Source organism: Sinocyclocheilus grahami, unplaced genomic scaffold (genome assembly GCF_001515645.1).
Source record: "Sinocyclocheilus grahami isolate Dianchi unplaced genomic scaffold, SAMN03320097.WGS_v1.1 scaffold32.1, whole genome shotgun sequence".
Taxonomy (NCBI): Eukaryota; Metazoa; Chordata; class Actinopteri; order Cypriniformes; family Cyprinidae; genus Sinocyclocheilus; species Sinocyclocheilus grahami.
The window spans coordinates 2,778,579-2,800,922 of NW_015505211.1; the positions used below are offsets into that span (position 1 = coordinate 2,778,579).

General features: G+C 37.6%; 1 protein-coding gene across 2 annotated transcripts in view; it reads left to right on the plus strand.

The window, feature by feature from the left end:
- Positions 1-4,492: 4,492 nt before the first annotated feature.
- LOC107577289 (forkhead box protein O1-B) overlaps positions 4,493-22,344 on the plus strand; it is a 33,816-nt gene continuing 15,964 nt past the window's right edge. For both annotated transcript variants that reach the window (XM_016263388.1, XM_016263383.1), the window contains exon 1: positions 4,493-5,233. In XM_016263388.1, the coding sequence (XP_016118874.1) occupies positions 4,679-5,233 (555 nt within the window). In that variant the 5' untranslated portion in view covers positions 4,493-4,678. The remainder of the gene's footprint in view (positions 5,234-22,344) is intronic.

A 22,344-nucleotide genomic window follows, 5' to 3' on the forward strand; every position in this document is an offset into this window, starting at 1 on the left:
CCGCCACCTACTGGGATGGAGTGTGAGGCGATGATATCAAGGGAAATGCTAATTCCAAAAAAAAAAACTCTACCTATATTTTATTATATAAATTGGTTCTTTTCAGAAAATTAATAAGAGCTTTATAACCTTTATGAGAACTGTTTAACACATTCTGTAATGTCATAGAATTAATGCCGGCAGATTTTAATTACTCTTCTAACTGTATTCTTTCCCTTTCATATGCCCTACAGTTAATCAGCACATGCTCTACAGTTTCTGGAAGTCCACAATGATTACATTGACCAGATTCATGTCTTCCTATCATCTGGAGTGATTTATTAAGAGTAGAGTGTCCAATTCTCAATCGAGAAACTGTATCATCCCTTCTATTACCATAAGCAGTTCTTACTTGTCCAACTTGTTTATTTATATTATACAAATGTCACCCTTTGTTACCTTTATCCCATCTCTCTTGCCATATCTTTCTGACAGCTACTTTAATTAAACCTTTAATTTCAGATTTACTCAAGGGTATATGTATGTCAATAGGTGTGTGCTTAAGAGCCTGTTTCTCTATCTAACTGATATTTCATTCACTCGGCAGCGCTAAAACCAGCACTGTTGCCAACTCTCGCAAGATAGATAAGCAACCGCAGCTTAAAAAACAAGTCCAATATATATATATATATATATATATATATATATATATATATATATATATATATATATATATATATATATATATATATATATTTCCCTAACAAGCAACCATATTTTTTTAAATAAGCCCAAAAAATTTATATAAGCATTGTATTTTTAACTGTACTATAAAATAACTGTATTTTTATTTTATACTCAATTTATTTATTTTTAAATATAATAGTATCATCACACTGATTATTTTGTTTATTATTTTATTATATTATATTAAAATACAAAATAAATAAATGCAATAATACTATTATCACTATTAATAATTATTTTATTTTTATAGTTATATTTAATGAGTCACACTATGTGCAGTGTGAGTTACAAACTAATTCTCCAGGCGCTCTCATGAGAACCAGACCGAAAAACTTATGTGCACCCCGTTTATAACATTTGTCATATTGGACGCGGTTTCTGCAGGTCTTAAAAACTCTTAATTCCCGCTTTCTCAAATTAAGGTCTTAAAGTAAAGTCATTAAGTATTCAATCAGTTCATAAAGTCGTGGTATTAATTGTTGCATGTAATGAAAAAAAATCTCAGTATTTTTGTTTTGTTTTCGAATACAAATATCTAATCATCCTTAAATCAAGATGCATTCACTTGAGAAGCAAAATGAAGCCCTATTTTCTGAAGAATTTAACAATATGAAGTGAGTTTATGTTTAAAACAAGAACACATATTAAATCATATGAAAACTTGTTTTCCCTTTGAATTAAGATTTTCTAGCAGAGCCCATTCGAAGCTATTTCTTTTTTCTTTAATCATGAAAAACAAAAAACAATAATTTTTATTAAAAAGTTATGAAGCTCTGTTGGAAGTTGTTGTTTTTTTCCAAAAAGGTCTTAAAAAATCTCAAATTTACCTTCAGAAAACCTGCAGAAACCCTGATCCGTGGCTGATTGAACAATTAGGAGAGCCCTGGTTTGTTGAAATGTCATATTAAATAAAAATTATACTTATTTATAAGTGGAACGTCTTTGAAAATGCTGACAACACTATCTTCATTAAAATAAAAAAAAAGATGTAATGATGCACCCTGGTCTGAGACTTGGTGTCACTGTCATGTAGTTAATGTCTCCCTCTAGTGAGCACAGCTAGTGACAGCACAACTCTGCATGAACACCGGTTACAAACATTCATATCGTTGCCACACGCATGTTTTGTTGAAAACATAAAGGATTTTGTACAAATTTAGGAAGCCAAGTCCAACAAGATATATAGACTATTTGACAGGATTATAAGTGCCAAATGGTTTCTAAGTCTCAGTGCACTCAGCCTCTTAAATCTTGATGAAAGGACCACTTTTAAAGTCTATTAACAAAATATGTTAAACCAGTGATTATTTGATATTAGACAACTAAAAAGGTGAATGGAAATGGAATGGTCAAATTCTTTCACTGCAGTCATAATCCTCTGTAAATCCTGTTTAACTGAAAGTATAAGGCAAGCCATATTAACATTTATTTCTATCAAACTAATACCTATTTTTGATATACATATTTTAATTTGAAGTAAACAATCCAACACTGTCTGGTGTCTTTTTTCAAATGTAATAACTTAGTATTTAGTAGATATTAGTACTTATCCCAGTAGCTACAAATATCTATCCAGTTAGTCACTAGTACGCATTTATCAGGTTGGTTAGTATTTATTCCTTTGCCAATAATGATGATAAACTGCACATTTTTGCCACTGGATCATATGGGGATCTGTTGCTCAGACAACTATTAACTAGTGAGCTAGTGAGATTAGAGATTTTTCAAGTAACATCTGGGATAGATACGATAGTATCTCATACTGAAAGTACTAGTGACTAAACTAAAAGTTGACTAGTTACTAGGAATAAGTATACAGGCTATAATTAGCCTATTAATGAAACCGAAAATAGATACTTATAATTATAAAGATAATTATTGTTTCCTCCTCTGCCCGCCTTTCTGAAACGCGTAGATTTTTACAAAGCTCATCGGTCTGAAAAGCGAGGTGTGCTGTGATTGGCCAGCTATCCAGTGCGTAATGATTGGCCGAATACCTCAAGCGTGTGACGTGGCATTCGTTGCATCCAGTGGGGACATAATTATGGATTATAATAACTTATACTGTCTTTTTACGCGTTGCGTTGCATCGCGCCGCGTTGCATCGTGCCGCGTAAACATAAAACCATGTCTGCATTTGTGATCGGAGAAATGACAAACAAGAAGCGCTACTCTACACTGCTCAAAACTTGCGTTTGAATCATCAGTGGCAAATTCTTTAAATATAAAAAACGTACTTACAGTCTGTGAGTCAGAACAGCCGGCATTGTAGTAGTATTTGGGTTGAAGTGTTCTGGAACAGTGTTGTAAATACAACTTAACCACTGATTTCTAGTTGTGTCCATTTTTGGAAGGCCAAACAAAGTAGTTTCACTTTCACAACGAAACACAGCGTCACACACGGCGGCCAAGAGTGAGCGGCGGCGGCCTATCCACCTTTTTCTTCAACGCGGAAGTAAGCCTATGGGTGAGACTTCCGGTTCATTAACCGCTATAGGTAAATAACGAGGAGAATAACAACGTGCAGTAAACGGTAAAACTGTTTGCACTACAAACCAGTGTGTTCATAATTTCAGATAATACATTAAAATAATATGATAAGACACACCAACTTTCAATATCAAGCAGCAAAACGAACTGTTTTGTTCAGCTAAAAATAGCTGGACGGAGTGGACGCAGATGAAACCGGAAGCCATACCCATATATTTTCCAAATGGCCGCGCCCATTTTTACGACAAGAAAAAGGTGGATAGAGTGAGGAAGGGCCGGAGGGCTAGAGTGAGCGGAGGCTGGTGGGCTTGAGAACGGCGCGGCCGGCGGATTCGACGAAGGAGCGGCCGGAGGGCTTGCAGCAACCACATGTGACGACTCCGGGCTGGACTCCGCTTCGTCCACGGTGAAAGCCGATCCGGCGATCCACAGCGCTAAGTTGTTGTATTTCCTCAGCAACCAGCACGGATCAGCTCCAGGCATGACGAAGCGATAGCATTCTCTTTTGGAAGGCCAAACAAAGTAGTTTCGCTTTCACAACGAATCACACAGCGCCTTCACGTCATGGCAGCGGCGGCAACAATACTACAGCGAGAATAAAAGTTACGCCTTCTTTCTTTGCGTGAACATTTGGGCGGCGTTATGCAAATCTTCCCACATCGTGACGTAGACATGTGGGGGGCGTGTTAGAACGAGCCATTTTAGGTAGGCGTGGTTGACTCTTAACTTTTATAAAGAATATCTCTTTAGATTTGAGACTTTAGTCTTTGCAACTTTACAGATCTTCTTTATGCACCAAGAGCTTGTAACACTCCAAAGAGAAAGGAAAAATTGAAATCGTGTCATATGACCCCTTTAACTAGTGAACTAGTGACATGAAAAATGTCCCTAAAAGTGATAGATACTTTTGTCTCTTACTTCAAGTAATAGTGACTAACTGGAAGGTGACTAGTCACTAGGAATAATTACTATACAGGCTATAATTAGCCTACTAGTGAACTTGAAAATAGATACTGTTAGTCACATAAAGTGACATAAAGTCGTAAAGTAACATTACATAGATACTATGTTTTCATGGGGGGAATTGTGAAATGAGCTTGCCATAAAAAGGGATAAACTGGAGTAGCATGTGTTATGCAAAGGCAGTCACTGGTTACCTTTTGAATACGCGCTTGTGATTGGCTGTCCAGGCTGTCACTCCATCTGTGGGCGTGGCCAGCCCACTCCACTCTAAAACACGCTGCGCCCTGAGAGCGCTTCATAACAGTCATTTCATTTACAACCGCACAAGGCATGGTACGAGGCACACATCGCTGAGTTACACAGTGCAATCAGACACAGGGCTTCACTGTTAGTCAGCTCTGATCATGTGCGATTGTTAGAGTTAGCAAACTAGACAAAATCTTCACTGCACTTATCCTCTGTTTAAGGACAGTCAGCTGACTTTGGCTTTAATTTTGTGATGGCAGAACCGCAGCAACAGCTGGTTGACATCGACCCGGATTTCGAGCCTCTCTCCCGGCCGCGATCATGCACCTGGCCGCTGCACCGACCTGAATTCAGCGAGCCGGGGAGCTCGAACACGTCCTCCCCGGCGCCGTCCGTCAAGACGGAGCAAGGCATCGTGGACTTTATCAACAGCCTAAGTTTACTAGAAGAGACCGAGGACTACCCGGAGGAGAAACCCGTCCTTTTGAACGACTTCCACTGCCAGGACAACTGCGTTCATCCCCAGCAACAGCATCCCCAGCAGCCGAATCCCCAGCTGACTCACCCGCAACAGGTGCCGCCGCTCCCCGCACCTGCCAGCAGCTCCAGCCCTGCAGCGGCCCAGAGGAAGAGCAGCTCGTCTCGTAGGAACGCGTGGGGGAATATGTCATACGCTGACCTCATCACCAAGGCGATCGAGAGCTCCCCTGAGAAGCGGCTCACCCTGTCTCAGATCTACGAGTGGATGGTGAAGAGCGTCCCTTACTTCAAAGATAAGGGCGACAGCAACAGCTCTGCCGGCTGGAAGGTAATGGCTCTCCAAGGCCAAGCACAAGTGCCATTAAAAGTAGCATTAGAGGTCCCATCATATTGAATATGTTATATTTAAATACACTAACATATAGAAGTATTTTTGCAGCCTGAAAGCATCCTTTAATGTGTCCATTAAATAATTATTTTGCGTTTGCAACTCAATTTAAAAAAACAATTAGGAAAAATAAGGGATGTGATTCACAATATAAGTGGAAGGATGAATGTTTTTCTACATTTATACGTGTGCAGTTGTTAGCTAAAATAGCAATTCATATCCGATAGTAATCTTTTACAAACAAAAACACAAATTTTCTTAATATCGTAATCTGTTTTTCCAGTAAAAATACCTAAACTACCTTAAAAGAAGATGCATTTAATGTGTAAGACATTAAAATTTTTTTGAGAATATCTTAAATTAATTGTTTATCATTTCAAGTATAAATCTAACATAATCAAGAAACAAGATTTATTTATTTATTTAGGCTGTGTATTTCCTCCTAAATGACCTTTTTACCTGACCTAATTACCTCTACCTGACTGGTCATTTTTGTTGGGAACCTAATGTAGGCAAGCTTTACAGGGGGTCCTGGGTGGGTCTGGCCTGACCAACCATGTTCTAGCCCACCCCTGCAATCACCCACAACTGTCTGTCCCATCTTATATCTCTTATATCTTAGAACTAGTGAATTTAATTCACTAGTTCTAAGATATAAGAGATGTATAATATAATGCTTTTGACTTGAGCTAACTTTTGGTGTTACCACATGAAGCACATGTTGAGACTTTTTTATTTACGTAGCATAATATATGACAGTAACAATTATCCTTCAAAAGCGCAGTTGGATTGATTCTCTCTCAGAGCAAATGAATGACATGCGGTTTGTTATGGAATTTAAGGCTCGAAAGAGAAGGGAACTGAGCTCTCAGTGTTCAGAAGAATGCATGACATCTCAGTATCAGCTGCGATTTTGCTGATGCCAGTTCAGTTTAATCGTTTATTATCCTTGATAGAAGAACTTGTGGATTGGCTTTCTGTCATCAGCCTGATGTAGAGAGAGGGTTAAATAAGGGGAAATAACAAATCGTACCCACTCATGAACAAAAAAAAACCCCCCGCTGTTTTTTTTTTTACTTGCCCTCATGTCATTCCAAACCCGTATTACTTTTTCTCTTCTGTGAAGGTAGGAAATTTGTTTTGCATGCTGGTACTGAATCTTTCATGCTTCAAAAAGGATGCAAAACCGCCATTAAAAAGTGGTCCATACATCTTGTGCACTATATTATTCCAAGTCTGAGCTTAAGGCATACAATAGCTTTGTGTGAAATATAATGAAAAGAGTGACCAAGTAAAGTCTTTAAAGTTTCTACTTTTTGTGAGTAAACTACTGTTATTTGTCTTGTTGTGTGACTGAACTGTGGTCATTTTCATCGGTTGCAGTCATGTGACGTATTTTTCCAGCGCTCATGCAGAGGTATGTAGTAAGTCTTGTGATTTGACGACACATTTCTAGCTCCTGAGGTGCTTTGAGGTGCCTGATGACTAAAACCAACTATCATGAGTCCTGTAAGGCTGCCACGAGTGAGGTGGAGCAAACAGAGAGTGGTTTTAGTGTTGAAAGGATCTTTGTCAACCTGTCATTTATCACTAGAACACTTGTTCCTGTCACTGATTCACCCCTCCATACAAGCCACTTTTGTTTCTTTGCTTGCTCGGTGTGTAAATGGAAATACAAATCCTTACCGTCACACATGTCAGGGCCTCCTCCCAACACTGAGCTAAAAATACCGGCAGGATTACCTGTCATTACAGGGAGACACATTTACCTGAAAGGTGTGGTCCGCCCCCCTCCTCACCGCCATCGGCTCTACACGTCATGGCAAAACATCGTCTGGACTCCTTCACCTGTGACATCATAGTTTCAGCATTCCAGTCACTCGTAGGATGTTTGTAGGGGTTGGACTGTTCTTTATCATCATACTGTCTACACACCTGAGACAATACAACAGTATTCTGCTACCTGTCTATTCTAGATTCCAGTCTATAATTCATATTTTTATATATTAAATATTTAAAGGGGTCCTATTATGCTCTTTTACAAAGTCTTGATTTTGTTTTGGGGGTGTACTAGAACAGGCTCTCATACTAAGTTGTTCGAGAAAAAAAAAACATATTTTACATTATTACAACACCTCTCTCCCCAGTCTGGCATGAACGGCTCGAATAGTTCCTGTATCAAATGAAGGCCCGCCTTCTGAAATACGAAATGTGCTGTGATTGGTTAGCTGGGCCAGTGTGTGTTGTGATTGGCAGCACTCGACGCCTGGTTGGGAAATGTCATGCCCCTTACCATAGCTGCCTGCCAGCTTCAGTGTAAATATTGCGTCAATATCAAATTAATTTGAGCACGATTTAAACCCGGATGATTGTAACCACTCTAAGTTCATCTGCCTTGGGAAAACTAGCGTGCCTCCGACATACTGTAGTGATACCACTCTTTGCCTTCTCTAGTGCAGCTCAACCAGGTCTCGTCCCATTCGTCGATATTTGTGATATCACAAATCGTGGAAAACGAGTCGTTCGTTGTAGTTTTTGAAAAGTGATTTCTGTTAAATAAAATATCTCCTTTTAAAGTGGACTTTGAGCTTTGTAACTTTGCAGATCTTTTTTACGCTCAAACAGCAACATTACATACTAACTAAAGTTGAAAAAGTGAAAAAGCATAATAGGATCCCTTTAAAATAAATATATGCATATATATTTTAGACGATTAACAAGCTGCAACAAATAATTTATTAGGTTTTAAATTTGCAGTAATAGCTGGAAAGGATACAACTATGATGAAACTTCAATACAGCTATAAATTCAAAAAACCCACTTTTGATGGAAAATGATGTCCATAATGTGATTTCTTTATGATTTCCAACCCTTTCTAACTGATGCTTGCAAGACACCACAAATTATTCTTGAAACTGTGACAAAACTTCATCTGTGTTAGCCAGCTGGATACATTTAACAACTAAAGTTGAAAAAGTGAAAAAGCATAATAGGATCCCTTTAAAATAAATATATTTTATAAATATATGCATATATATTTTAGACGATTAACAAGCTGCAACAAATAATTTATTAGGTTTTAAATTTGCAGTAATAGCTGGAAAGGATACAACTATGATGTAACTTCAATACAGCTATAAATTCAAAAAACCCACTTTTGATGGAAAATGATGTCCATAATGTGATTTCTTTATGATTTCCAACCCTTTCTAACTGATGCTTGCAAGACACCACAAATTATTCTTGAAACTGTGACAAAACTTCATCTGTGTTAGCCAGCTGGATACATTTAACATGGTGACATATTTAAATCAGAATAATTTGCAACAAGAAAACCAAATGCTTAAGTTTGAAAGATATAAAAACTGTATGCAAATGTCTGTTAATGGAAGACATACTATCATTGCACCACTTTTTTTGCTTTTATTCTGAAACTTACACCGTGTGCTAAAGAGTTTGTCCTAACCAGCCATGATAACCAGATATTTTGTTGATTGGTTGGCTGTGGTTTCTGTAGTGTAATGCTGAATTGTTCTTTCCACTTCGGAATCTCATTGGTCCAAAACACCAATGTTCTACATCAAATGTGTTCTAATTGGCTGTTATCGTGCCTTTTGGGCCACATCAGTTTCATTGTGGACAGATTGCTTATCGCTGGAATCATGTTTAAGATTCATAATCATAACTGAATGAAAGCTGGAATTGTGTGCAAACTGATCACTTTTGTTTAGTACACTAGTTTTTTTTTTTTTAGTTTCAAGCCTTGAATTTAGGTGTAGCTGCTAGATAGAAGTCAAGGAGGTTGAAGTGAAAAATGCTACCCTGTGGTTCAAGTGTCTCCAGGGTTCAGAGGTCAAAATTTAAAGGTCATGCCACCAAGTTTGTGGTGCATGTAATGGGAGTCCATACTCATTCCCTTAAAAGCCTTGGCAGTTTGCACCCAAAGCTAGAGATGTTACTATGTGTGGTATTGTGATACAATCTTGTGTGGAGCCTTACTCTAGCTCATCTTGTGTAATTCAACACACCCTTTATAATTCATATCGTTTTATTGCCATTTTTACTATTTTAATTCCATTCATAATGTCATTAACAGCACTAAGAGTTACTCACCCGAATTAATAAATGAACTCATGTGGTGTTCATTTAGGTATTTTAGAAGAAAAAAAAAAACAAGCTTTCTCACTTCCCCCTCTTTCTCAAGCTTTTGAAAAATGTTTAACTCTGAGCCCTACTTACAGCACATGAACCCTGTTACCTCTACATGCTTTGAAGTTCACCATAGGCTTTCACCTCACCCACTAACACTCACACATGCACAAACATGCAAGCCATACATTTGCACGTTAGTGTTTTCGTTTCAAGGCACACACAATATTTGTTCAAGCTTATCTTGAGCAGATACCAGTTTGTATCCTAGTTTGTCGTTCAGTAAGTTTCGAGTGTAGGCGTACTGGCCACTGATTCTCCAAAACTATAGTCACTTTTGACCTGTTTGTGGATTCAAAGTGTGCATTAGTTTTAAAATCTAAATTCTAGAATTTTACATTTATCTTATTCAGTTTGTGAACTCTGGGGCAGTTTCTCAGAATGTGTTTGACAGATAAATGTCAGTACGTACAGGTGAAGTGTGCAGAAGTTGAAGTTTGTGGTTTGTAGATGATACCTGCTTTGCATAACACGAGTAGTGCATAGTTAGCATTGTGCAAGGTGCAGCAAAATTGAGGGACATTTTGCTTTTACACACACTCAAAGCGAAAGAGAGAAAGGTAAGGGAGGAAAGGTTTGAAAATGAAATAAAAGCACATGAAGTGCTGCTCCACCGTACCACAGACAGATGAAAGACTTCATCACTGTGGCTCTGTGAGTTGGTGCAGACTTTGGCTCTGTGGGTACCTGTGGCTTTTAATCTAGAGGTACATCAGTGTGCAAGCATGGGACAGTAGCGTGACAAAAAGATACATGTGAAAACCCTCTGAATTCATCAGATATCAGAAAAAAAGTCCCCAAACTGAAATGTCAAATGACGACAACCGGATGTCAGCGCCAAATGCAGAAAAATAATGTCATGTAGTCACTTATGATTACAATTCATGTGACAAGGTATTTCATTGTGTACTTTAATTGTTGGCATCAAAAATAATAGTGAATCATGATTTGTTATTTTGAACTGGATAGGTTTTTCTTTTTTGTGAACAACTTTATCCCAAAAATATAATTTTTGTGCTTTTTGTGTGTGTGTGTGTGTGTGTGTGTGTGTGTGTGTGTGTTTTTTGTTGAACTCATGTTCCCGGCCTATAAAAAACTGCTTATAAATTTCTCATTCCTTATTATTATTATTATTATTATTATTATTATTATTATTACCAAATATTGGATTCAATCTTCAATCTTTATCGACTTGTTTTCTTTCAATTAGCACAGGTTTTGTTTTTCTTTTTGAAACTGATTGGTCCGTTCCAAAAAGAAATACAAAACCTGTGCTAATTGAAAGAAAACAAACTGCAACAAAAGACTGAATCCAAGATTTGGTGATAATATAGAATAATGAGAGATTTACAAAAAAAATTTAAAAAGGCTGGTCATTTTTGACAGAATTGTTTTATTGGGTTAGAATTGGTCAAATTGATTGGTAATGAATGAATAGATTTGGACTGAATTAAAGTTAACTTTAGGTAAATTGAAATCAGTTACATTTTTAAAGCTGATTTATTTGAATGGGTGTCCAAAGGACAGATCACATCTATAGCGGAAAACTAAATTTGAATTGAAATGATTTTCACTGAATTGCACTGAGGTGTAGCATTCCTGCAGATAAGAATGAACTATGAAAGCCTAGACTGTCTTTCATGATGAAGACACAGAAATGGGTATAAGATAGACAGGAATTTACCCTTTAACTTGCCAGAGACATTCCTTAAAAACTTGTTTGCACTTGCTATGGAAAGACATATGCATTTTAGCTGAAAAAAAATTCCCTGGACTCATCAGTGCTGAAGTCGTGCCAACTTTATCTAATTATTCCAGAACGCAAGACAATAAGACATTTGTTTTATTTGTCAAAGCCACACAACAAGAAATCAGACCTCTCACCGAGCTTTTACTTACCACAAAAGACAAAACATGTCTCGCAAGTTCGGGTCGAGAAGATTTTATTTATTTTTTCCCCACCAAGGCAGCATTTATTTGATCAAAAATGCAGTAAAAACAGAAATACTGTGAAATACTATTACAATAAAAAAACTGTTTTCTATTTGAATACATTTTCAAATGTAATTTATTTCTACAAAGGCAAAGCTGAAATTTTCAGCAGCCATTACTCCAGTCTTCAGTGTTACATGATCCTTCAGAAATCACTCTAATATGCTGATTTGGTGTTCAGTTATTATCAATTATTGCCGGTGCTTAATTGTTGAAAATTATTTTTTCCTAATTATTGATAATTATTCTTAATATATGAAAACACTGAAAGGTGCAAAGATACAGCATACCACGTTTAGGTTGTTCAGGACAGCTGTATCATCTTTCAAAGTGTGTGTCTTCAAAAGGTCAACAACATCCAGGCAGTGGTAACCACCACATCTCATTGTCAGATCTGTCATATAGAGGAACGCACCTCGCTGATGCCATGTTTATGGCGGAGGTCCCATGGTACCTACACCCTATATGATCTTTGATCCCATTTCTGTCTAAAAATTCTCACTCTTGGAATTCCTCTTGCTAAACCCCAGAGAGTTCAGAGGCATCTGGGGTCACTAAAAGGCAGCAGAGGGTATTTTGTGCCCCACTGTACTCTAGCCCTACTGCACAATCACAGGAGGTGACAACAGCTCCTCAGAATTGTGGAGAGAGGGAAAGTAGAGAAGGAGGAGGATGAATGGAAGGGAAGGAAAAGGGGGTTACTATGGAAAAGCATCAAACATCCTCCATTCCTGAGCACTGCACTCATTTCCATCTGCGCGTTTCTTAAAGCATTTCCTCTGCGTTCCATCAGAAAACACAGCGGCTTGTGTTTACAGAGACATCAGTGAAGTTGGCTTGAACCGCTTACATCAACATCTAACAGTGTTTCCGATAGCATATTGTCATGCTTAACAGTAATTTCTGAACTTTTTCCCCCCTGCCCTTATGTCTTTCACTTTTTGAGTACTACTAGACAACATCAGAAAGAATGTGAGATTGTCAATTCATTATTGATTGCTGACATTTGAAACCTCACAAATTAACTTCATTAATCAAGTTTCGATTGGATCGTGTTCGTGATTATTCAGAATGTCTCCTTTTGTGTTTCATAGAAGAAATAAAGTCAAACAGATTTGAAATGGCTTGAGGGGGAGTAAATGATGACAGAATTTTCATTTTTGGGCGAACTATCCTTTTTAACCTAAAAAAATAAACATGTTAAAGCATCGTTTTGTGTAACTCTATGCTTTCCTGTCCTTCTGATATCCAGCTCTTCTTAGCAAGGGTCACTGACCTATGAATGTCTCCGTTGTCCAGTGCTGCTGCGCATCCGTGTCTCTCTGTAACAGAGACGCAGTATCTTGAAAGCAGCTCTCTCTGAGAAAACACTGATGAATGACTTCCCCTGTTTTATTTTCTACCACTAATCATTCTCAGCATTGATTAGACTTCTGAGTCCATGTCCCTCCTGTGTGTGTAAATCATGCTCCGAGAATGCCTGCACATGCACATGCACATGCACATGCACTTTTTTATGCAATGTTTCCATTTTCATAAATAGCACATTATTAGTAGAAATATATACTTTTTTTAGTATAGAAAATGTCTTTCATGACTTGAGCATCTTGTAGTGTATTTTTTTTATCATCAGAAGTTTGTCTATGATACCAAAGTTTCTATTTCTTTTACTTCTGGCGACACAGATATGTGAAAAAAACTGATAGATAGATGATAGAGATTAGATTAGAGAGATAATTATTCAATTAAATATTTTAATAATTTATATATATATTTTTAAAATCTTAAAAATGTAATTTTTCATGGCTGGTAAGTTGTATTAGTTGTTATTGCATTACTTTGTTATTATGAAAAATATATATTAAAAAAGTTCATAATTAAATATGTAATATTAATTTTTTTTTATTATTATATTATGGCAGGTACATTTGCTCAATTCAATTGTGATTGGCAAAAAAAAAACAAGATTTTGGCTCGCACCTGTGCCTGCTAAAATCATATCTGTTGCCCCAAAGGGATCTCATTAAAACCACGGCTAAATCAAACATGGCCCTATTCTCTGGCCTCTGCTGAGAGCAGTGATATCCTTTTCCTTCAGTGTAAAACTTCAGCCGCTACTGGACCTTAGTCATGTTGAGTCCAGTGGCCCCGGTGGAACCTTTTGGCTTGAGGTTATTTTTGCAATTTCCTGTAAAAACAGTGCACACGTCTCCCACAGTGAGTGATGATGCGTTTCCTGCTGAGTGGCTGGAAAATAGCGACATTCCCTCCACTGAAAAAAACACACATTCTCTCTCACCCTGGCCAGGGAGACGGGGGGCACCAGAGTTTGATAACAAAACTCGTCGTCAGCCTGTCTGGTTCATTCCAGAATTCAGACTTGACTCTGCTGTACAATATGAAGAAGTTTTGCCATCCTATTAAAGCACATGGAAATTAATGATGATGCTAACTCCCACTAAATCAAATTTTATAAAACTCAAATATGAGTCTGGAAAAAAAAATTAGGCTTTAAAACATAACATGCGTATAGGGCTGCACAGAGTTTTGTGAATTTTATTAATGTTTCTTGCAATGATTGTATGGGGAAAATCTGTGCAATTCTAAGGAATAGATGTGAATACAGGGCTGAGAGTCCTACACACTTATTTTTTTGCTGAAAGCATTATCAAATTAATCAACATAGATCTTTGTGAATGTGATGTTCTGTGGAGATTTATGGAGGTATTATAAGGCCAGACTTGATTTATCCTTTCAGCATTTGATTGAATCATGAATGTTAGACTGTGATATTACTGGATAATATTACTTTACCCCGCCTACTTGGTCTTGGTTACATCAGAAGAAGAGGGAAGTTGTTATAGTGGCCAGAAAAGTTAGTAGTAGGAACGCCCAGATCGATCATCCGGTGACCAGAATCGGACAATAATAAAAATATTATTTATATAATATTATTTATTAATATTTAAAATTAGCTTTTATTTTTATTTTTTTATATTTTAATTTTAGTTTGTTTCAGTAACTTTGTTACGGTTTTGTCTTTTTTTTATATTTATTTATCGCATTTAATTTCAATTACATTTTTATTTCAGTATTAGTTTTAGTATTTTAGTCCTTCAACTTATTAAATTTTTCCATTTTTCATTTCAGTCTATTTCAAATTCTGAAAATGATTTTCAATAGTTTGTTTTAATTTTAGTTCATGGCAGCACTGGACTTGTTCAGTGGTCTCATGACTTCACCAATGCCATAAACCTTTGATGATGCCAAAAATGTCAACTGTGAAATGGAAAATGCAAAAAAAACGTGAAGTGGAAATTTTTTTAAATTTGTATGTGAATTCAGGGATATCACATACAAATGTGAAATGGAAAAACAAAGATACGATTTTCATAATTTGCATAAAAACACTCGCTTGAGGTAGATAAATTTATCAAATATCCTGATGACGAGAAATTAGCAATCGTATCAAACCCTCAGTTGATCAGCCTTTATTTTTAATAAAAACTAAATAATTTTTTTAAATAAATAAAATAAGTATATTTGTTAATTTTTTTATTTTAAGTTGTCTTTAAATATTTTTATTTTTTTTTTGTATTGGGGAGGAGAATGAGAGACAGAGCTAGAAATAGCAGGGGAGGGACAGGAGGTGTGTTATTCTTTACACCGTCTCACAATAACACACACGCCCCTGCAGGCCTCTGGGGGCTAGTTGAGGGGGGGCTCCGCATCCTGTAACACACACACGTACACGTGCAGACATGCACTCATAACAAACACACAAATGCACACACCCACAAAAGCACGTTTACTCCGATACATGCACACAAAGGCCAGGTGCTTGTCTTCAGAGGGTGTTCCCTCAGAAGGGGGTCCCTCGGTTCCGTTTGTCGCTTGCTTTCTCTCTCAGGGGAGGCTGCTGCTCACTGGATACCGGTGGGCAGAAAGACCCTCAATGCTTGGCGCCTTACTGGAAGTCTATATTTTTCTCAGTGGCTTGTGACATGAACCGTTACCACACGTGCACTATGTCAACTGGCACCGACACAGCTTAACGTACAATACGTCTCTATTTTCTCAAGATAAATCTACAAGTGGCAGAAAAAACATACTTCAGAATTTCTCAAAGTAATTTTTCATTCACCATGAGGGTCAAAGGCAGTGAGTGGACATTTGTTGATGTGGGAAAGCCAGGATAAAGAGGTGTGTGTGTGCGTGTGTGGGTGTGTGTGTGCGTGCGTGCGTGCGTGCGTGTGCACACGCCTTTTCTGTTTGCGGGAAAAAACCAGAGATGAATGAGAATAGATAAGGCTTGCTCACATGACCTTGGGCTGGATGTGTATGTCCTTTCTTCTTCCTCTGCAAAGGTGTGTTGTCACTTCCAGTTAGTATCCTTGGTTTAGAGATTTTTCATTGAGCTCTTGCATACACTAAGTTTTTGGGCGAGTAAGTTTTTTTTTTTTTTTTAAGAAAAAAACTTTCATTTAAAAGGATGGATTAAATTAGTCACAAGAGAAAGTACAGACTTTTACATTTGTTACAAAAAAAAATCTATTTCAAATAAATGCTGTTCTTTTGAATTAAATAATGAAATACTAAAATGTATAATAATAAAATGTTTCTTGAGCATCAAACCAGTATATTAAAATGATTTATTTCTGAATGATCATGTGACATTGAAGACTGGAGTAATGATGCTAAAAATTTAGTTTTGCCATGACAAGAATAAATTACATTTTAAAATATATTCAAATAGCAAACCGTAAAGTATGTTGGGTCATTGTATTGCATTTAAGTATGGTCAGCGGTAATCACTCCTCCATAGGCCCTAATATATGTATACAAGTCTGCAAGCTAGATTAGAGCTATAGCAAATCAAACATTTTTGATGTTTGAAAGAGGTTGTTTACCCAAAAATGGAAATTAATTTTCTTTCTATTTTAAATCTGTATGACCTTTTTTTTTTTTTTCCAGTGGAGCACAAAAAGAGTTATTTTCCAGAATGTCCATTCGCTCTTTTCTGTACAATTAATATAAATGGAGAGGAGAGCTGCTGAGCTGCAAAAATGACAGAAAAGTGGCAGAAAAGTAGCACAATTGCTCTCTTATCTCAACTACGCATACAAGCATATTCAAACTTGGTACATCAAGATGCCTCATACCAGTTTTGATGTTGTTGACACTGGACAACATTGCTTGAAAGTGGAAAAAATTTAATGCAGAGAAGATTATCAGTGAACCATTATTTTAGATTTGTTCAGTTCCTCACACACACCCAGTGGAGCACAAAAAGAGTTATTTTCCAGAATGTCCATTCGCTCTTTTCTGTACAATTAATATAAATGGAGATGAGAGCTGCTGAGCTGCAAAAATGACAGAAAAGTGGCAGAAAAGTAGCACAATTGCTCTCTTATCTCAACTACGCATACAAGCATATTCAAACTTGGTACATCAAGATGCCTCATACCAGTTTTGATGTTGTTGACACTGGACAACATTGCTTGAAAGTGGAAAAAATTTAATGCAGAGAAGATTATCAGTGAACCATTATTTTAGATTTGTTCAGTTCCTCACACACAGCTCTCAGACTTTAGGAGAATTATAGCACATAACTCCATATTTTATTGTGTTTTTTGTTCTTTTTGTAGTTTGACAATCCCTAGTCAGTGTGTGTTTTTGTGTGCAGAAAAGAGCTGCAAGAATATTGTAATAAAAATGTTCACAAAACTAAGTCTCAATAGTCTGGAACCACATGATGAGGGTGGGTTAATGATGACACACATTTTTGTTTTAAGGTCAACTCTCTCTGTAATAGTACAAGTACTTGATCTCAGACCTTCAGTGCCTTTACTAGTACAAACCAGCTTTCTCCTTTGTACGTTTTAAAGACAGCGTGCCAAACCTCTATGTAGTCTCAGTCTTTCCAGTTGACCCTGAGCCAGATGTGAGAGAACTAAAAAGGAATTGAAAAGTCTTAAGACCTAAAAGGGTGAAATGAACAGTCAAACTCATTTAGTGAGTTACAAAGTTCATGTCGGGTCACCCTGTTATTAAAGCAGAATGAAAAAAAAGAGGCTGCAGCAGGTTGCTCTGGTTTCACCCCCCCCAAAACACACACACATTATAATAGAAGATTTCACTCATTTCACTCAACAGAAGAGCTGAATCACCTTCAAAATTTGTGTGTGTGAAAGAGAATGCGTTTCATTTCATCCTGTTCCCTTACATGCTTTTTAGTTGTCTCTGCCTTTCCTGCCCCTCCCTGGAGCGACCACATGAAATGATAAAACTTCAGATCTGAGTTCAACCCAGGTGTTTGCTCGTGTGTATGAGAGTTAGTTCGTAAAGGTGGGATTGGATTGATTGGGTGGGGTGTGGAAAGCAGTTAGAAAAGCATGATAAACCTCAGTGGGTGTCGAGATGACTGACCTCCTGCCCTCTTTGTCCCTGTGCACATGTGAACATGTTTGAGCGAAATAGATGTGTGTAGCCGCACAAAATACCTCACAGGCAACAAAAATCACAAACAAGTTTTCTAATATTGCTGTTTTTTTCTTAGTCTGCAATGAGATTATATGGAGAGCAAAGAGAGACTTTTGACTCTTCAGACTTTAGAAATCCAACATGTTTCTTTAGAAAATCTCACACATCTGCAATCCAAAGGTCTGAGATTCAAACACTGCTAATCAAGTTTGCCTATTTGCTGGGGAAGCTGGTGGTTGACCTAGAAAGTCCTGCTAGTTAAGAAGCCTGGTTTGAAGACCAGCATCCAAAACAGGCAAATGAGTGGTATTGCTCAAAACTCTTACTACTGTATACACTAACGTTCAAAAGTTTGGGTCAGTACGATTTTTTTTTTATCGAAAGAAATTAATGCTTTCAACATATGCATTAAATTGATCAAAAGTGACAGTAAAGACATTTATAATGTTACAAAAGATTTATATTTCAAATCAATTCTTTTTAACTTTCTAGTTATAAAAGAATCCTGAAAAAAAGGTATCACGGTTTCCCCAAAAATATTAAGCAGCACAACTGCTTTCGACATTGATAATAATAAGAAATGTTTCTTGAGCACTAAATCGGCATATTAGAATGATTTCTGAAGGATCGTGTGATTCAGCTTTGCCATCACATACAGTGCCTTGCGATCATCATTGTTAATTTTTTTTGTTGCAGCCTTATGTTAAACTGCTTTAAATTTCCCCCCCCCCCCCACATCAATTTACACTCCATACACCATAATGACAAAGCAAAAAACAGATTTGTGACAACTTTGCAAATTTATTTAAAATAAAATGCTTAAATAAGTACATTGCATTAGTATTCATACCCTTAACTCAGTACTTAGTTGAAGCACCTTTACAGCCTCAAGGTTTTTTTGGGTATGATGCGATAAGCTTTGCTCATCAGCATTTTGCAATTATCTGCCATTCTTCTCTTCACCTCTTCACCTCTCAAGCTCTGTCAGGTTAGATAGGGGCAGATGCACATTTTATTTGAGAAATATTTGATTGGGTTCAATCCCAGGCTCTGGCTGGGCCACTCAAGCACTTTCACAGAGTTGTCTATGAGCCATTCTTGCTGTGTGCTTAGGGTCATTGTCCTGTTGGAAGGTGAACCTTCTGCCCAGTCTGAGGTTCTGAATGCTCTGGACTAGGTTTTCATTAAGGCTATCTCAATATTTTGGTGCATTGAGCTTTCCTTCTACTCTGACGAGTCCCTCAGTCCCTCCCGCTGAAAAACAGCCCCACAGCACGAGGCTTCTACTTTACTTTTGGGATGGTACTCTGCAGATGATGAGCAGTGCCTGGTTTCCTTCAAACATGATGCTTAGAAGTTTTTTTGGGTATGATGCGATAAGCTTTGCTCATCAGCATTTTGCAATTATCTGCCATTCTTCTCTTCACCTCTTCACCTCTCAAGCTCTGTCAGGTTAGATAGGGGCAGATGCACATTTTCAGGTTTCACCAGAAATATTTGATTGGGTTCAATCCCAGGCTCTGGCTGGGCCACTCAAGCACTTTCACAGAGTTGTCTATGAGCCATTCTTGCTGTGTGCTTAGGGTCATTGTCCTGTTGGAAGGTGAACCTTCTGCCCAGTCTGAGGTTCTGAATGCTCTGGACTAGGTTTTCATTAAGGCTATCTCAATATTTTGGTGCATTGAGCTTTCCTTCTACTCTGACGAGTCCCTCAGTCCCTCCCGCTGAAAAACAGCCCCACAGCACGAGGCTTCTACTTTACTTTTGGGATGGTACTCTGCAGATGATGAGCAGTGCCTGGTTTCCTTCAAACATGATGCTTAGAATTGAGGTTCATCAGACCAGAGAATCTTGTTTCTCAGTCTGAGGGTCCTTTGGGTGCTTTTTTGCAAATTCCAAGTGTTTTTTTCATATGTCTTCATTGAGGAGAGGATTGAGTTTGGCCGCACTGCCATAAAGATTGGTGGATTGTTGCAGTGATGTTTGTCCTTCTGTAGGTTTCTCCCATCTGCGTGTATGATCATGGAGCTCAACTAGAGTGACCATCAGCTTCTTGGTCACCAGTATAACCAAGGCCCTTCTCCATCAATTGCTCAGTTTGGCTGGGCGACCAGCTCTAGGAAGAGTCCTAGTTGTTCCGAGCTTCTTCCATTATGGATAATGGAGGCTACATGCTTCTGTGAACCTTCCATGCAGCAGAATTTTTTTCTGAACTCTTCCCCAGATCTGTGCCTTGACACAAGCCTGTTTCTGAGCTCTACAGGCAGTTATTTTGACCTCAGGGCTTGGTTTTTGCTCTGATTTGCATTTTCAGCTGTTAAACCTTTTATTAAGACGTGTGCCTTTCCAAATCATACCCATTTAATTGAATTTGCCACAACAAATCTACAAGCAATATGAATATGAACATCTACAAGCAATATGAATGCTCCTGAGCTAAATTTCAGCTGTGCCAGATAAGGGTTTGAATAGATAAGCAATGGAATTATTTAAGTTGTTTATTTTTTAATAAATTTGCAAAGATGTTAAAAACCTGTTATTTGCTTTGTCATTATGGTGTATAGACTGTAGATTGATGTGGGGAAAAAAAAGTAACTTAAAGCAGTTTAACATAAGGCTGCAACATAACAAAACGTGAAAAAATGAAGGGGTTTGAATACTTTCGCAAGGCACTGTATATAAAACATGGAATATCATGCAGTTCCTACTTGATTTCCTCCTGCAGGGCCGTTTTGAAGAGATTGAGCAAGAGGTACTCCTCACGCTGATTGGAAGCGTAGTTGTACAATGTGAAAATGACAGAATCCATGAACTTGGTGGACTTGTTCTGTGGCATCTGAAAGATCAGCTTGGCCAGATAGGTTGGATTTGTCTGAGGAAAACAGAGAGGGAAATCAACAGGACTGCAGTAATGTTGATTTTCAAACAATTCTTGGATTAGAGTTGATGAGGTTTACCTGTAACAGGTAAAAGAGGAACTGATATGCCTCTAGCTTCTCCCTCTTCTCTTTACTAAGAGCCTTCAGGCCTCCTTTCTGCTTGTTCATCATCATGAGGTTGGACAGCTCGCCCTTGTTCTTCTTGGTGAGCTTCTTGCTGTGAGAGACCACCTCCTGAAGGGTGATCTTGTTTTTCACCAGCAGGCCGATCTTGATGTCCATCAGATTGAGGTCGTTCTCCAGCTGCTGGTTGGAGCGGATGTTGGTGATCACCTCTTCTCTAAGCCGCATCAGTTCTAGCTCTTCCTGGAAGTCCTGGTCGCTGTGATCCAGCAGGTGGACAAACTTGCGAACGACTGCCATCGGAGGATCATCTGCGTTGACTGTTAAAGACAGGATTTAGAGTTTTATGGTGTTCAGTGCTAGTGTACTCCTATACTAGTTGGAGGAATCAACTTGAAGGTATACACTTTTAAAATTTTCTGTCTTTTTCTGAACAAAAACGTTGATGACTCATCCTGCACTTTTGTCCAAATAAATGTTCTATGAAGTGTTCCTCCCCTTAAAGGTATAGGCAGTGTTGGGTAAGTTACTCTAAAAAAGTAATTAATTACTAGTTACTAATTACATCTTCAACAGTGTAATTAGATTACTGTACAAATTACTCTCTTCAAAAAGTATTTAATTACTTATTACTAATTACTTTCTAAATCCTATTTCAACCTCGACAAGTAAATGATATAAGGATAGACATGAAAAGGTTATTTTAAGTCTTTCAAATAAATAATAGATAACTACATAAATTATTCTGGTCACAGTTTAGATTAGAGTCCAATTCTCACTATTAACTATCTATTAACTATGACTTTTGCCTCAATATACTCCTAATTACTGCTTATTAATACTTAGTAAAGTAGTTGTGAAGTTTAAGAATTGGGTAGCATTTAGAATAAGGTCTTGCAGAACAAGACATTAATATGTGTTTTTTTTTAAGTAATAATAAATAGCCAATATCCCAGTAATATTCATGCTAATAACCAACTAGTTAATAGTGAGAATTGGACACTAAAGTGTTACCAAAATTCTTATTAACTCAAAGTATTTAAAGTGAGAAGGGTACATAAAAAGCATGCATTTTAAAGCAGCACGATGTAACTTTTTCGGTGTTCAAAATGTGCCAAATGTATATAATGAGCGAGCGTACATCATGAATTCATCTTCCAAACCGAGTTTTTGTCTTATTCCGAATCACTATGGTACACTTATAATAAGTACTTATATTTGGACTATTGTAGCCTGGTCGGGTCGTCACCGCTGCGGAGTAACACATACCTGCGTGAATAGCCAGAGACATAAACTTAGAGAAGTAGCTCCGGTTGGAATGTTCTTCCGCGGGATGTGTGCAGTTCTGTTTATTAACCGCTAGCG